The sequence below is a fragment of the Hyperolius riggenbachi genome, chromosome 10 (genome assembly GCF_040937935.1).
Source record: "Hyperolius riggenbachi isolate aHypRig1 chromosome 10, aHypRig1.pri, whole genome shotgun sequence".
Classification (NCBI taxonomy): domain Eukaryota; kingdom Metazoa; phylum Chordata; class Amphibia; order Anura; family Hyperoliidae; genus Hyperolius; species Hyperolius riggenbachi.
The window spans coordinates 213,456,117-213,471,102 of NC_090655.1; the positions used below are offsets into that span (position 1 = coordinate 213,456,117).

Below are 14,986 nucleotides of genomic sequence, written 5' to 3' on the forward strand. Positions count from 1 at the left end.
AGGGGAACCCTGGCCAGCCCCACCTGACCTCATTGAGCCAATCAGAGGCCTCCCAGCCTAAGCCCTGGCACCCAATCACAGAAGGGAACCCTGGCCAGCCCTCCTGTATAGTAAGGAGGGCTGGCATGATGAGACAGATCGTCCTTGCTTGTGTGGCTGGCTGGCTGCTCACTGACAGACTTGCTCCAGTGCTGTTGGCTTAGCAAGTGCTGTATACAGTGATAAACCTAAAGCTTTGAGTGCTAAACACCTTCACTACACTATTGTTATTTTTAACTAGCTAGCTTGTAATTGTTTGATTTTATTCACTCAGTTAGGTCCTGTCTGTGTCTGTGTGTGCTGTGCAGGCCAGCAGGACAGTGTAGGGAATAAGAGGATTACTGCGTTATTGTATTGTAGTTAGTACTGCAGTTAGTTGTTATGGTGGGTACACGGTGCGGTCCCGCACTCAATTTCCTGCTCGATTACCGTCGACTCGATTATTTCCGACATGTCCGATTTGCGTTTCGATGGATCGTTAGGTTGATTCGCATGTAAAGTATGCCAAATTGACCTAACGATCCATCGAAACGCAAATTGGACATGTTGGAAATAATCGAGTCGACGGGAATCGAGCGGGAAATCGAGTGCGGGAACGCACCGTGTGTACCCACCATTAGACAGGTAGTGTGCACTGTCTGTCCTCTACTCTGCGATCTGTCACTCCGTGCTGATTTGATTTAAAGTCCAACCCCGATTTTATTAAAGTAAAAGTACCCCACATCATCTGGTGACATCATCACAAATAAGTTGTACTATGTCTGCTGGCACAAGCAGCCGGGGGAAGGGCAGCAAGGGCAAAAGGACAGGGAGCAACTTTACGGCCACCCTCAAAAGGTCTGCCGTGTCAGTGTCGACCCCAGCGGGCAGCCTACCCTCAGTCAGCGAGCTTTTCACTCCAGGCAACACGATTGAACTCAGGGCTGTTTGAGGAGGATGTTCTGGGTTTTGAGGAGGGATGAGCATGAGGAGTTCAAGAGGCAGAAGCAAGCTGGCTCACACCACCACGGCGCCACAGGCCACTGCTGCTGATACCACCACCTATATTCAACCCAAAACACAATTGCGGTGTCATTTTTGGAGGTGTCTGGGCTGAAAACTGTCATGTCCCAGTTGTGCGGTTGGACTTTGGACACAATGTGGGTTGCACGACCGTCAACCGCTGTCTGTAACCTATCCTGATGTTAATAATTTACAGGCCCCTTTTTTTTGTTTCAATTTATGTTAACAAAATAATAAATTACTGTTTCCCTTTAAAAAAACATTATGCTACATGCATCATTTACCCTAAAAACCCTTTTTAAAGCTATTTAATGGGCACTTCCGTTTTTTCTATCCGGGTACCCGAATAGGTCGGGTACCCGCGGGTAATTTGGTCAGATATCCGAATTCACTCGGATACCCGCAAGGTCGGATCCGGGTACCCAAATCGGATCCGGGTATCTGGGTACCCGGATCCGGGCGGGTATTAAAAAGTACTACCCGAGCAACCCTGGTCACCCAGTACCTGTACAATTACAGTAGAAAGACACAATCTGGGAAGATGGGGATGTTTTGGCCACAGAACTGGACACTGATGTGAAATGTATGCAGGCTCATGCGGCCGTTCGAGGAGGTGACCAACCTGGTGAGTCGCGCTGAAGGCACCATCAGCGACTTGATCCCCTACGCTTACTTCCTGCAGCGTGCCGTGGTAGAGTGGTGGATAAAGCTGTGGAGGAGCATGAAGAAGAACAGTTATGGCAGGAGGAGTCATGGGAGCAATTTTCATCTGAACCAGATTTTTTCTCAACACCTGCGGCAGCACAGAGGGGAGGAGGAGGAAGAAGAGGAGTCATGTGGGGAAGAAGAGGAGTCAGACTCGGATGATGAGGAAGGTGTTTCTGTGGAGGAGGAGGAAGAGGCGGTGGCAGAAGAAAAACCGCAGCAGCTGTCTCAGGGGGCTTGTGCTGCTCTACATTCCCGTGGTATTGTTCGTGGCTGGGAGGAGGAAGAGGACTTGCGTGACGTCACTCAGGAAGAGCAAGAGGAGATGGAAAGTACGTCTGGATCCGACTTTGTGCAGATGGCCTCTTTCATGTTGTCCAGCCTGTTGAGGAACCCACGTATCAAAAACTCAAGGGGAATGACCTGTACAGGGTGGCCATGCTACTAGACCCTCGGTACAGGCACAAAATGGTGGACCTGTTACCAACTCAACAGAAGGCAGAAAGGATGCAGCACTTGCAGAACAAGCTGGCAATGATGCTTTACAATGCATTTAAGGGTGATGTGACAGCACAACGCAATAAAGGTAACACTGGCAGTAATCCTCCTCCTCCCAAGTCCACGCAGGCAAGGACGGGACGCTCCAGCGATCTCATGGTGATGTCGGACATGCGGACATTCTTTAGTCCAACGCCTCGCCGTAGCCCTTCCGGATCCACCCTCCACCAACGCCTGGACCGGCAGGTAGCCGACTACCTGGCCTTAACTGTGGATGTAGACACTGCGAGCATCGACGATGAACCCTTGGTCTACTGGGTGCGCAGGCTTGACCTGTGGCCAGAGCTGTCCCAATTTGCCATCCAACTTCTCTCTTGCCCTGCCGCAAGTGTCCTGTCAGAAAGGACCTTCAGTGCAGCTGGAGGCATTGTCACTGAGAAGAGAAGTCGCCTAAGTCACGAAAGTGTTCAGTACCTCACCTTTATCAAAATGAATGAGGCATGGATCCCAGAGGGCTACTGCCCGACCGAAGACTAAGTCAGTCCCCACACACAGCATCTCTGTCTGCAGGCCGCTTGACTGCCTTCTCCACCACCACCAACAGGGTCCAGGACTCTAGGCGGATTCCTGAATTTTTAAGGGCCGCTGCTAGCAGCGGCCGCTATACAAATTTTTCTGGTGCGTGTACATGCCTGCCTAATTTTTTTGGCTGCACTGCGGGTGGATGCAAGCAAAAAACAAAAGGCATGTACATGTGCCCATCCCCCTTCATGAAAATTACCTTGCCGCGGTGAAGGGGCTTGCGTATCACGATGAAGCAATGACCGCCAGCTATATGAGTGTCTCGGGTGGGGGTGGCACACCAAAGATAATAAGGTTGTTGCTTCATTGTGGTCAGACCAAATTTGATCAGCTGGACAGTCACTGTGGTCAGACCAAATTTGATCAGCTAGACAGTCACTGTTCGGTCATTCAGCTACATCAGCCGGGCGACCATATGGGCTGTAAAGCCACCATCACCTGCACTCTCGTCATGGTGCGCACCAGTCCAGCGCGGCCGTCACTACACAAACGGCTGTTTGCAGTCACTGCATACCTTTCACTGCATCTGTGACTGCACATTGTATTATACCTGGTAGTCTTGCCCTCCATAACTGATTCCCGTTAAAGGATTTAAAGTTGATTCATTACATTAGGGCCTCAAAAGTCCTACTGAGTCCTGTATTGTTATTTTTGGTCACTACCTCAGGGTGGGCATGCCTGCTGCCCTCCTTGCCTGGATGTGTGATGGTAGCCGTTTGTTAGGCTACAACTCCGGACCGGAATCACACCAGGAAGGATTCCCCGGCCATTACCCATGGTCAGTGGTCACAATGGCAGACTTGACCTCCATAACAGATTCTCGCCGGAGTCCAACCTGGTGAATCTCAGTGAAGGCACCATCAGACTTGCCCTCCATAACTAATTACCGTTAAAGGATTTAATGTTGATTCATTACATTAGGGCCTCAAAAGTCCTCCTGACTCCTGTATTGTTATTTTTGGTCACTACCTCGGGGCGGGCATGCCTGCTGCCCTCCTTGCCTGGATGTGTGGTGATAGATAGCCATTTGTTAGGCTACAATTCCAGACTGGAATCACACAAGGAAGGATTCCCCGGCTATTACCCATGGTCAGTGGTCATAATGGCAGACTTGACCTCCATAACAGATTCTCGCCGGAGACCAACCTGGTGAATCGCAGTGAAGGCACCATCAGACTTGCCCTTCATAACTAATTACTGTTAAAGGATTTAATGTTGATTCATTACATTAGGGCCTCAAAAGTCCTCCTGACTCCTGTATTGTTATTTTTGGTCACTACCTCAGGGCGGGCATGCCTGCTGCCCTCCTTGCCTGGATGTGTGATGGTAGCCATTTGTTAGGCTACAACTCCGGACCGGAATCACACCAGGAAGGATTCCCCGGCTATTACCCATGGTCAGTGGTCACAATAGCAGACTTGACCTCCATAACAGATTCTCGCCGCAGACCAACCTGGTGAATCGCAGTTAAGGCACCATCAGACTTGCCCTCCATAACTGATTCCCGTTAAAGGATTTAAAGTTGATTAAGTACATTAGGGCCTCAAAAGTCCTCCTGAGTCCTGTATTGTTATTTTTGGTCACTACCTTGGGGCGGGCATGCCTGCTGCCCTCCTTGCCTTGATGTGTGGTGGTAGCCGTTTGTTAGGCTACAACTCCGGACCGGAATCACCAGGAAGGATTCCCCGGCCATTACCCATGGTCAGTGGTCACAATGGCAGACCTGACCTCCATAACAGATTCTCCCCAGAGACCAACCTGGTGAATCGCAGTGAAGGCACCATCAGACTTGCCCTACATAACTGATTACCGTTTAAGGATTTAAAGTTGATTCATTACATTAGGGCCTCAAAAGTCCTCCTGAGTCCTGTATTGTTATTTTTGGTCACTACCTCAGGGCGGGCATGCCTGCTGCCCTCCTTGCCTGGATGTGTGGTGGTAGCCATTTGTTAGGCTACAACTCACACCAGGAAGGATTCCCCGGCCATTATCCATGGTCAGTGGTCACAATGGCAGATTTGACCTCCTTAATAGATTCTTGTTGCAGGTACTGAACAGCAAGTAAAAAATGTAATGTAAAAAAAATAGATGTAAGCTTTAACAATGGTAGAGAAAGAACCATCGAAAGTTGATAAGGCAGACAGACATTACCCAACCAGACATCACTGAGTGAGGAGGAGCAATATCGCCATAGTGCGCACCAGTCCACCACGGCTGTCACTACACAAACAGCTGTTTGCGGTGCGTTACACAGTGAGTTTGGTGTGTCAGTGTGAAGCAGTACTCTGATTACACTCCCTGATTGATGTATACATGTGCAAGAAATTTTAAAGCACTTTAGGCCTATATTTAGCATTCAATGTGATTTCTGCCCTTAAAACGCTGCTTTGCGTCAAATCCAGATTTTTCCCCGGGACTTTTGGCATGCATCTCACTCCATCACCTGGGGGTCCAGGTGTTAGACCCCTTGAAACATGATTTGCATCACTTTTCTGGCCAGCATAAGTGTTTCTAGTTTTCAAAGTTCGCCTCCCCATTGAAGTCTATTGCGGTTCGCGAACTGAAAATCGGAGGTTCGCGACATCTCTATCCAATACCTCAGACGTGGGCTCACAAGTGATTTATACAGAGGGAATAGTATACTAGCATCTCAAGATATTATTTCGTGTTTTATGCATTGCAGAATTGTATTTGCTACAGCTACCGCCTACTACTGCTTGACATTGTATACGATTACTTGCTCATCCTTGTTAACACATTAAAGCCTCATTCCCACACATATACCAAGACTGTTGCCTGGGAGGATTAGTACTTTTCCCTCTGGTGACAGTTTGTGGGTGAGGCTGCATAGACATGATGATAGTCTCCAGAATAGTGACACATTCTGTTGCCATGTAGGGGGAGGAGGACCAATGAAGTGGTGCACAAGAAGTGCCACAGAAGAGGTGGGATGAGTGGGGAGATCAATCCTCTTAGCCAAGTTTATCCATCAGGTGGAACACATGCTCAATTTCCAAAGTGTCTTAAAGTGTACCTGAGACATTTAGTCTAGGATCTTTTTTTTTCTTTCAATAAGTTTTTATTGAATTTAATAACATACAGTATGCAGAAGAAACGAATAAAGAACATGGTCCAGAACAAACAAAATCTTTAGATTCGGCTAAGTAGAATAGATAAAGGTAATAAACAACCAAATAACCATACCAGGGACCTTATAGAGACAGGACTGTAGTAGAAAAGGATCTGGTATCACCTTATCACAGTATTAGGTCACCTGCCTTGCGCCAAGTTCACGACCTGAGGTTGTATTTGGGAGTTGCAAGCCAGCAGTTTTCCCAATTAACTTGGCCCATCAGGCTTGGGAAGCCAGCTATGAGGCGATATAACAGGTCAGTGGGTCTTTTAGTGGAATTTTGTACTGTGTATAAGTGATAGAAAAATCTTAAACATATCTAGGGGGAGGGGAAAACACCTAACTAATTATAACCAGATTTATCTGGGTGTGTGGGGTCCCAGGACAGGGTAGAAAGGATATGGCCTATAGGGAGTTGGAGGATGTTTCAGGGATGTCACCTGTTGGAGAGCTTGTCTGTTGGGCTCCATGGGTATAGTGATGAGGTTAGACTAGGTCTACGGATAAGTCAGAGGTTTTTAATGATAACAATTGTGGAGGGGAAAAATGCTCACATTTGTCTAGAGATCTGGATCTAATGATGAACTCCATTGAGAGGTTAGTTTTAGCGGTGGCCATGACTTGGGGGAAAGGTAGTTCGTCTGGAGATTTCCAGTTGTATGTAATTAGTTGCAGGGCGGACATTAGTATGTGACAGGTCACCGGACGTAAATGAGGCTGTATGTCAGTTATACCGTATAGGAGAAGTGCGAGCGAGGGAGTTAGCATGAAATTCTGAGTAATCCATCTTTGTAGTAGAGATTGGACTTTGTTCCAGAGTTTTACTACCTTAGGGCACTCCCAGAGCATGTGGAATAGTGTGCCTGTGGCTTTGTTACACTTCCAACAAGTGGAGGAACCAGTTGGAGAGAAAGAGGCAAGGCGTCTGGGGGTGAGGTACCACTTACTTAGGATCTTTTGGTGCATCTCCCAGTGCGAGTTAGAACGGGAGCGTTTAATAAGAGCACGTGTGCTTTGTAGAATCTGGTGGGCCATTAGCGGAGTGCCAAGGTCTGCAGACCAAGTTTTAATGTATTTGTTCAGAGTGGTATGGCGGTTGGGAAGGAGCAGTCTATACCAGAGGGAGATTGCTCCTTTGACGGGAAGTTTACAGTTGAGATAGGTTAGTAGTGAGTCTGGAAAGGTGGGAATTCTGGCAATTACCTCTTTCAGTATGTGGGCAATTCTATGGTATGAGAATAGTAGGGAGTCGGTAGTTTGAATTTGGCCTGTAGGATATTGAAAGTAAGTATCTTGTCGTTGATGATAATTTTGTTGATCGTATTAATACCACTATCCCTCCAAGCTTTGAGGTTTAAGTCAGGGCTTAGCAATGAAAGGGTAGAAAATGGGATTCTGACACGCGAAGTTGAAGGTCCATTGGGGGGGGGGGGTTAAAAATTGTTCCCAAGCTTTGGTTGTTGCTAAAATAGTGGGGTAGGGGGATGTGTGAATAGCAGGGAGGTTTTAGCGGGAAGTTGGATTGAGAGGCCCAGGGAAAAGGATACTTGCGGGCGATTTCCTCCTTTCTCGGGCCAGGGATGTTAATACCTAGAAGATTACATTTGGTCTGATTTAATTTATATAAGGACACTCTCGAAAACTCATCAAGTATTTTGATGGATTGATCGAGAGAGTTGAGCGGGTCGGCTAAAGAAAGAATGACATCGTCCGCAAATAGACCTATGGAGTGGAAAGTGTCGCTTATTTCGATCCCTTGTATTTTGGGGTCAGACCTTAGTTTTTCTGCTACCATTTCCATAAGTAGGGAGAATAGCACCGGGGAGAGGGGGCACTCTTGTCAGGTGCCATTGGAGATGGAAAATTGATTGGAAAGAAAGCCAGAGGCATTCACCTTAGCGGAGGGGCAGGAGTATAAAGAGAGAACTGCTTTTAATATGTTGCCTTGCAATCCAAACTTTTTCAATGTTTGCTCAAGAAATCCCCAGTGGACTCTGTCGAAGGCCTTCTCTGCATCTAAGGAGAGAAGCAGAGAAGGCCTTCCCGAGTTCTCAATATGTTTGATTATATTAATCATACGTCTAGTCCCGTCGGGGGCTTGTCTGCCGATTGTAAATAGTCTAGGATCTTTTATACTTACCTGGGACTTCCTCCAGCCCCATGCAGACTGTGGGCTCCATTGCCATCCTCCTGGGAACCTCCATTCCTGCACTGTCTACCCTGGTATATTTCTCAGTCGTGGCCCAGTGCTTTACCGTGCATGAGTGCCCTGGCTGAATGTTTGCCCCTCTTGCCCATCAAGCCCACCAAGACCACTTAATATGACCCCCCCCCCCCCCCCCCCCCGTTCTCACAAGACCCCAGGCAAGTGCAGTTGTTGCTTTGCCATTAATCCAGCCCTGCTGTCCACTACAGATTATTTTAAAAGCATATTCCTAGTTTGAGTTAAGAGTATTTATTTTCTCTTTTTTCAAAATGCAACACTATATTGGCTTTCCTGGTGTCTTCCATCTTTTTTCTCTTTTTGGTCCCTCAAACTCATGAGTTGAAGTTTACAGACCAGACACATCCACTGCAGTACTTGATGTTACTTGTGGGATACATTTTGTAATGTCTCATGGATTTACTGTATTTAACCCTTTGAGAACCACAGGTTTATATCCCCTAGTGACCAGGCAATTTTTTACAATTCAGCACTGCGCTTTTTTAACGATTTATTGCTCGGCCATATAACTTACCACCAAAATGAATTTTACCTCGTTTCTTGCCAGTAAAGGATGATTTTTTTTGGGTGGTCTCTTATTGCTGCTGCAATTTTTTTTTTATTAATTTTAAAAGATTTTTTTAAATAAATTTCCCTACCTCCCCCTAAGTTGGCCCTAAGGGCTCGTTCACATTGCACTCTGCTTGCATTAGCGTTCGCATTGGGCGTTTTTTAATGAGTTTTTTTCTCCTCCCGACGCTTGTGTGGGCGCTGCGGTTTTTGTAAAGCGTGCTTTTGCAGGGCGATTGCTTTTTTTCACTCCCTGACGCAAGTCAGGAAGTGAACTCTTTGACCCGGAAAAGAATAAATACAAGGGGCTCGATTCACAAAGCGGTGCTAACCCAGTTAGAGACTTTAGGCGTGATAACCATTGCACCACGCTCGTGAAAAGCCAGTTTAGGCGTGATAAATTTAGGTGTGATAAGTTTAGGTGTGATAAGTTTAGGCATGCTAAGTTTAGATAAGTGTAGATAGCGTGCAAAGTCCTGCACGCAAAGCAGCGCCATTAAACTCTATGCGAAGTGCACCAGACTTTGCTAGCGCAAAACTTTTGATCAGCTGTGCACTGCAGTGCTAACGCAGTTGGTGCTTAAACTTATCATGCCTAAACTTATCACACCTAAACTTATCATGCCTAAACTTATCACACCTAAACTTATCATGCCTAAACTGAGTTTAGGCGTGGCGTGATAAAGGGCTTTTCACCAGCGTGCTAACTGTTAGCACCGCTTTGTGAATCAGGCCCAATGAATTTATTCTTAAAAAGCGAATGCGATCGCTGCACAAAGCGCTTTGCGTTTTTCCTATACCTTCCATTGAAGCAAAATTGCCTCAAAAATGGTACAGGCACCACTTTGCTGAGCAGATCGGAAACATCCCGCTCAGATGTGAACTCTCTCATAGGGAATCATTGCACAAGAGGGTGAAAATTGCCTGCGCTTGAAAAAAGGGCAATAACGCTCTTAGTGTGAGCAAGCCCTAACTGTGCTCGGCATACAACATTCCACTCTCATAGGCATCAGCCTATGAGAAGGATTAGATTGCAGCACTGTACAAATGTTTATTAGCTTTTTTTTAATTACATTGCAGCCTGCCAGCTCCAAACGTGTATGAATTGTTTATATCATGCTATTACTGATAAGAGTCAGAAACTGAAAGGAGAAGTGCAGCTTCCAGTCCTGATAAAACTCTATTATTGTGGACCTCTATAGAAATCCTAGTGATCCTGTAGAATTCCAAAATTTCATAGCTGAAAAACATATAGCTAAAAACATAATTTGCCTAATTTTCAGGAATAGATAAGTGGATTAAAATATATTTGGCTTATGAATGTTTCATGTTTGAAATACTAATGGCAACCCACGTGCAATCTATTATAAGAAATTAAAAATAATTCTACTGACCTTTTTTCAGACCTTCCACCTTGGTATCTAGGCTCGTTTGCAGGTTTAACAGTCTTGAATTCAAACTACTGATTTGCTGCTTCATTGACAGGAGTGCTGGAAAGAGAGACATTCGTATTCATTCACAGCTTCATAGCAAAAACAATTCAAATTTTTTACTTTCAATTTTATTGAATATATGCAGATTAGATCAAGTATACAGCATTCCAAATCTTAAAGAGAAAGCGAGGTGTGCGGTAGGGGGGCAGATGGGACAAAGAGGCATGTTTTCTGCCTCACTACATGCCTCTATGTCCCTCCACGCCGCTTTCTGCAACCCACGCCCCCCCCCCCCCCGGCCACGCTATAGCCCCCCCCCCTGAAATCGGCGACAATATTTGTCGCTACCTCGGAGGGTAATAGAAGGCAAGGCATTCCCTTCTCAAAACATCCACTTGGGATGTTCCTGCAGGTTTTCCAGAGCTGCCATTGGGCAGCTCTCTCTCCCAGGCTGCACCCCCTGCCACTCCCCCGCCTCCCTGCGTGCTGGGAGAGAGAGAGAGCTTTTTCCTTCCAGAATCATGACCCAGAGGTTACAAAAGTGAAAGTGAGGCAGTGCGGGCCTCAGGAGTGGGGAAGAATGGCCGCTCAGTCCCCGGATCAGGTAGCATAGGTTTTTTTTTAAATTACATGAGCCCACCTCGGGGCCTCTTTAACATATAGTTAACCAAATATATTTTCAAGAATGCAAAAATTCACAGCAATTTCCTTACAGTAATGTAATCTGTCATGGTGGGCGCAAGTGCGTTTATATAGGGGGCGTGGTCCATGAGGGAGTGCAGGATGTTTGGCTGCCATGTGCCTGCTGACTGTGATGTAAGGGGTCAAAGTTTAGCCCAATGATGATGTAAGGGGGCGGGTCGAATAGCTCAATGTTTTTGCGGGGAGCATGAGTACCTGATCTCCGCTGGATAGTGCCCTTCCGCAAAGCTTGTTGGCTATCTCTAATTATTTTAGACAGTAGCAATAAAAATTATGTGAACCCTTTGGAATTATATAGATTTCTGCACAAAGTCGTCATAAAATGTGATCTGATCTTCATCTAAGTTTAAACAATAGACAATCACAGACTGCTTAAACTAATACCACACAAATATTTAAATACTTCCATTATTCCAATATTCCAGTATTCTGTCCGGTCTATAAGCTGGAGTTATAGTGACACCTGCTGGCTACTTCTGACTATGGCAAAGGGCAATGTCATACAACACAGCCCAAAGTGGGAATTGATCATCTGTGGAGCAGTAACTTGTACCATATGTTTGACATCACACCTACACAGTAGGAGTGGAAATCATGAACTGCTACATCTCCCTTGCTTATACAGCCGCTCATCAGGAGTCAAATATGTAACAGTGTTTGACTGCGCAGGGTTAGATTTATGGCGCCACGCACACAGTTTATTACGTATCAGCATAACAGCATAAAGAAGGAACATATGCAGTGGAGTAATCATAGAGGATACATAAGCAATACACAGCAGCGTGTCATAGGCACCAATATAGATGTATGTGGCTGCGCGATATGTTAGCGCTATACTATGATTAATGAGTCTTGAGGGAGGATATACAAATAGCACAAAAGCACAACAAGCAGTGTAATATCCACTAAAACGTGGATTCTAGAGAATGCAGTACAAAGACACTGGTCTCAATTCACTAAGTTTATCTCCTGTCTTTAATAACGCTTCTAGAGCTATCACCATGGTGATAAGGCTTGTAGTATTCAGGAAACATTTTACCTCAGGCAAACCTAAAGTTAACTCTTCTGTCCTTAAAGAGGCACTTAAGCCAACTAAAAAAATGAGTTTTACTCACCTGGGGCTTCCCTCAGCCCCCTGCAGCTGTCCGGTGCCCTCGCAGCCTCACTCCGATCCTCCTGGACCCGACGGCGACCACTTCCGGTTTCGCCGTCAGGACCCGACAGGCTGGGAACGCGAGTGATTCTTCGCGTTCCCAGCCACAATAGCGCCCTCTATGTTGCTACAGCAGCCCTCTACGCTATAGCAACATAGAGGCTGGGTGAAGTCTCCTCACCCGGCCTCTGGCACGCATCTCCCGGACAATCCTCCTGCAGTCTCCCGTGCTGACAGGCAGAGCAGGGCTACGGCAAGATGGTGCCCGAAGCCCTGTACTGGAGACACAAATAGTCTCCAGTACAGGGCTTCGGGCACCATCTTCTCGTAGCCCTGCTCTGCCAGAAGAGGAAGACGAAGGAGGCTGGAGCAGGGCTGCGGGCTATGAACTGGCACGGCATCTATAGACGTCGCTGCCAGTTCATGCAATGTATGGTGGCCAGAGTCCCGAGGCCGGGACGTCCCGCGGCTAAAAGCGGGATGTTTCCCGGGACCTCATGCATCCTGGGACAGCACCCCTGCAGGTGGGACGCGTCCCGGGTAAAGCGGGATGTATGGTCACCGTATTTAAAAGCAGCCTCGTATTCCTCAAATGTAGGAATGTACTGTGATTTCTGCCCTTTAGGAATTAGAACCAGACTCTGCTTCAACTCTGTAATTTTTGGTGGGACTTTTGGCATAGATCCCCCTCCAGCATGCCCCTGTCCAGGTATTAGACCCTTTGAAACAAGTTTTTCACCACTTTTGTGGCCTGAAACAGTCTTTGCAGGTTTCCAAATTTGCCTGCCCATTGAAGTCTATGGTGGTTCGCCCGGTTCGTGCGACTGGAACTTTTCCTGGAATGGGAATTTTGGTGTCCGTGACAGCTCTAAAGATAATAACTTATTGAGCTTGGTACAACCTAAGTCCATGGAGTGACTTAGCTTAGGTAGTTATCAAACACTTTTCTCAACCATACGACAATTTATCAGCCTTACATGGATTATTCAGATGTTAGTTACACACTTTGGTAAATTTCTACTCTGTCTGGACTGTAGCCAAGGACTCCACATCAGAGGAAAAGAAGAAATATGTCTGCCATAAATTCAATCAGGACCATGTCATTAATTTTCTGGCTATAACTATTCCAATCAGGGGCGTAGGAATAGGCCCTGCAGCCCCTGCGCCCGCGGGGGGGCCCGGCCCCCCCCTGGGGCCCGCTTGGGGCCGTTTTGTGGGTGCTGGAGGGGTGGCAGCATGAGGGGAAAGCCTTGCCCACAGTCGGCGGGGAGAGGGGTAGTTCCCCCCTCTCCCTCACCTCGGGGCTCTCCCCTCTGTGCTCCCCTCCAGCTCGTAAGTGTCTGTGGGGCTGTGGTGGGCAGCGAGCGGCGGGCAGATACATACCTGCTTCCGTGCGTTCCATCGGAGACTTCTCCCTCTAGCGGCTGACGTCACTTCCGGAAGTGACGTCAGCCGCTAGAGGGAGAAGTCTCCAATGGAACGCACGGAAGCAGGTATGTATCTGCCCGCCGCTCGCTGCCCACCACAGCCCCACAGACACTTACGAGCTGGAGGGGAGCACAGAGGGGAGAGCCCCGAGGTGAGGGAGAGGGGGGAACTACCCCTCTCCCCGCCGACTGTGGGCAAGGCTTTCCCCTCATGCTGCCACCCCTCCAGCACCCACAAAACTCCGAGCAGGCCCCAGGGGGGGGGGGGGGGGCATATTACGATTTTCTGGTGTCTGCTGCCCACATTACGATTTTCTGGTGTCTGCTGCCCTCATTACGATTTTCTGGTGTCTGCTGCCCACATTACGATTTTCAGGTGTCTGCTGCCCACATTACGATTTTCTGGTGTCTGCTGCCCTCATTACGATTTTCAGGTGTCTGCTGCCCTCATTACGATTTTCAGGTGTCTGCTGCCCACATTACGATTTTCAGGTGTCTGCTGCCCACATTACGATTTTCAGGTGTCTGCTGCCCTCATTACGATTTTCAGGTGTCTGCTGCCCTCATTACGATTTTCAGGTGTCTGCTGCCCACATTACGATTTTCAGGTGTCTGCTGCCCACATTACGATTTTCAGGTGTCTGCTGCCCACATTGCGATTTTCAGGTGTCTGCTGCCCACATTGCGATTTTCAGGTGTCTGCTGCCCACATTGCGATTTTCTGGTGTCTGCTGCCCACATTACGATTTTCTGGTGTATGCTGCCCACATTAGGATTTTCTGGTGACTGCTGCCCACATTGCGATTTTCTGGTGACTGCTGCCCACATTGCGATTTTCTGGTGACTGCTGCCCACATTGCGATTTTCTGGTGACTGCTGCCCACATTAGGATTTTCTGGTGTCTGCTGCCCACATTACGACATTCTGGTGACTGACTGCTGCCCACATTAGGATTTTCTGGTGACTGCTGCCCACATTACGATATTCTGGTGACTGCTGCCCACATTAGGATTTTCTGGTGACTGATGCCCACATTGCAATTTTCTGGTGACTGCTGCCCACATGGCGATTTTCTGGTGACTGCTGCCCACATTGCGATTTTCTGGCCCACATTACGATTTTCTGGTGAACACTGCCCACGTTACGATTGTCTGGTGAATGCTGTCCACGTTACGATTTTCTGGTGAACGCTGCCCACATTACGATTTTCTGGCCCACATTACGATTTTCTGGTGAACACTGCCCAAGTTACGATTGTCTGGTGAATGCTGTCCATGTTACAATTTTCTGGTGAACTCTGCCCACATTACGATTTTCTGTCCCACATTACGATATTCTGGTGAACGCTGCCCACATTACGATTGTCTGGTAAATGCTGCCCACGTTACAATTTTCTGGTGACTGCTGCTCACGTTACTATTTTCTGGTGACTGGTGCCCACATTACGATTTTCTGGTGAACTCTGCCCACATTATGATTTTCTAAAGGCCCACATTACGATTTTCTGGTGAACTCTGCCCACATTACGATTTTCTGGCC

At 47.4% G+C, this 14,986-nt stretch overlaps 1 protein-coding gene across 2 annotated transcripts in view; it reads right to left on the reverse strand.

Moving 5' to 3' along the window:
* The window catches only part of LOC137534403 (pulmonary surfactant-associated protein D-like), a 73,768-nt gene that overhangs the window by 38,716 nt on the left and 20,066 nt on the right, over window positions 1–14,986 (reverse strand). For both annotated transcript variants that reach the window (XM_068255899.1, XM_068255898.1), the window contains one exon: window positions 10,127–10,222. In XM_068255899.1, coding sequence (XP_068112000.1) covers window positions 10,127–10,222 — 96 coding nt within the window. The remainder of the gene's footprint in view (window positions 1–10,126; window positions 10,223–14,986) is intronic.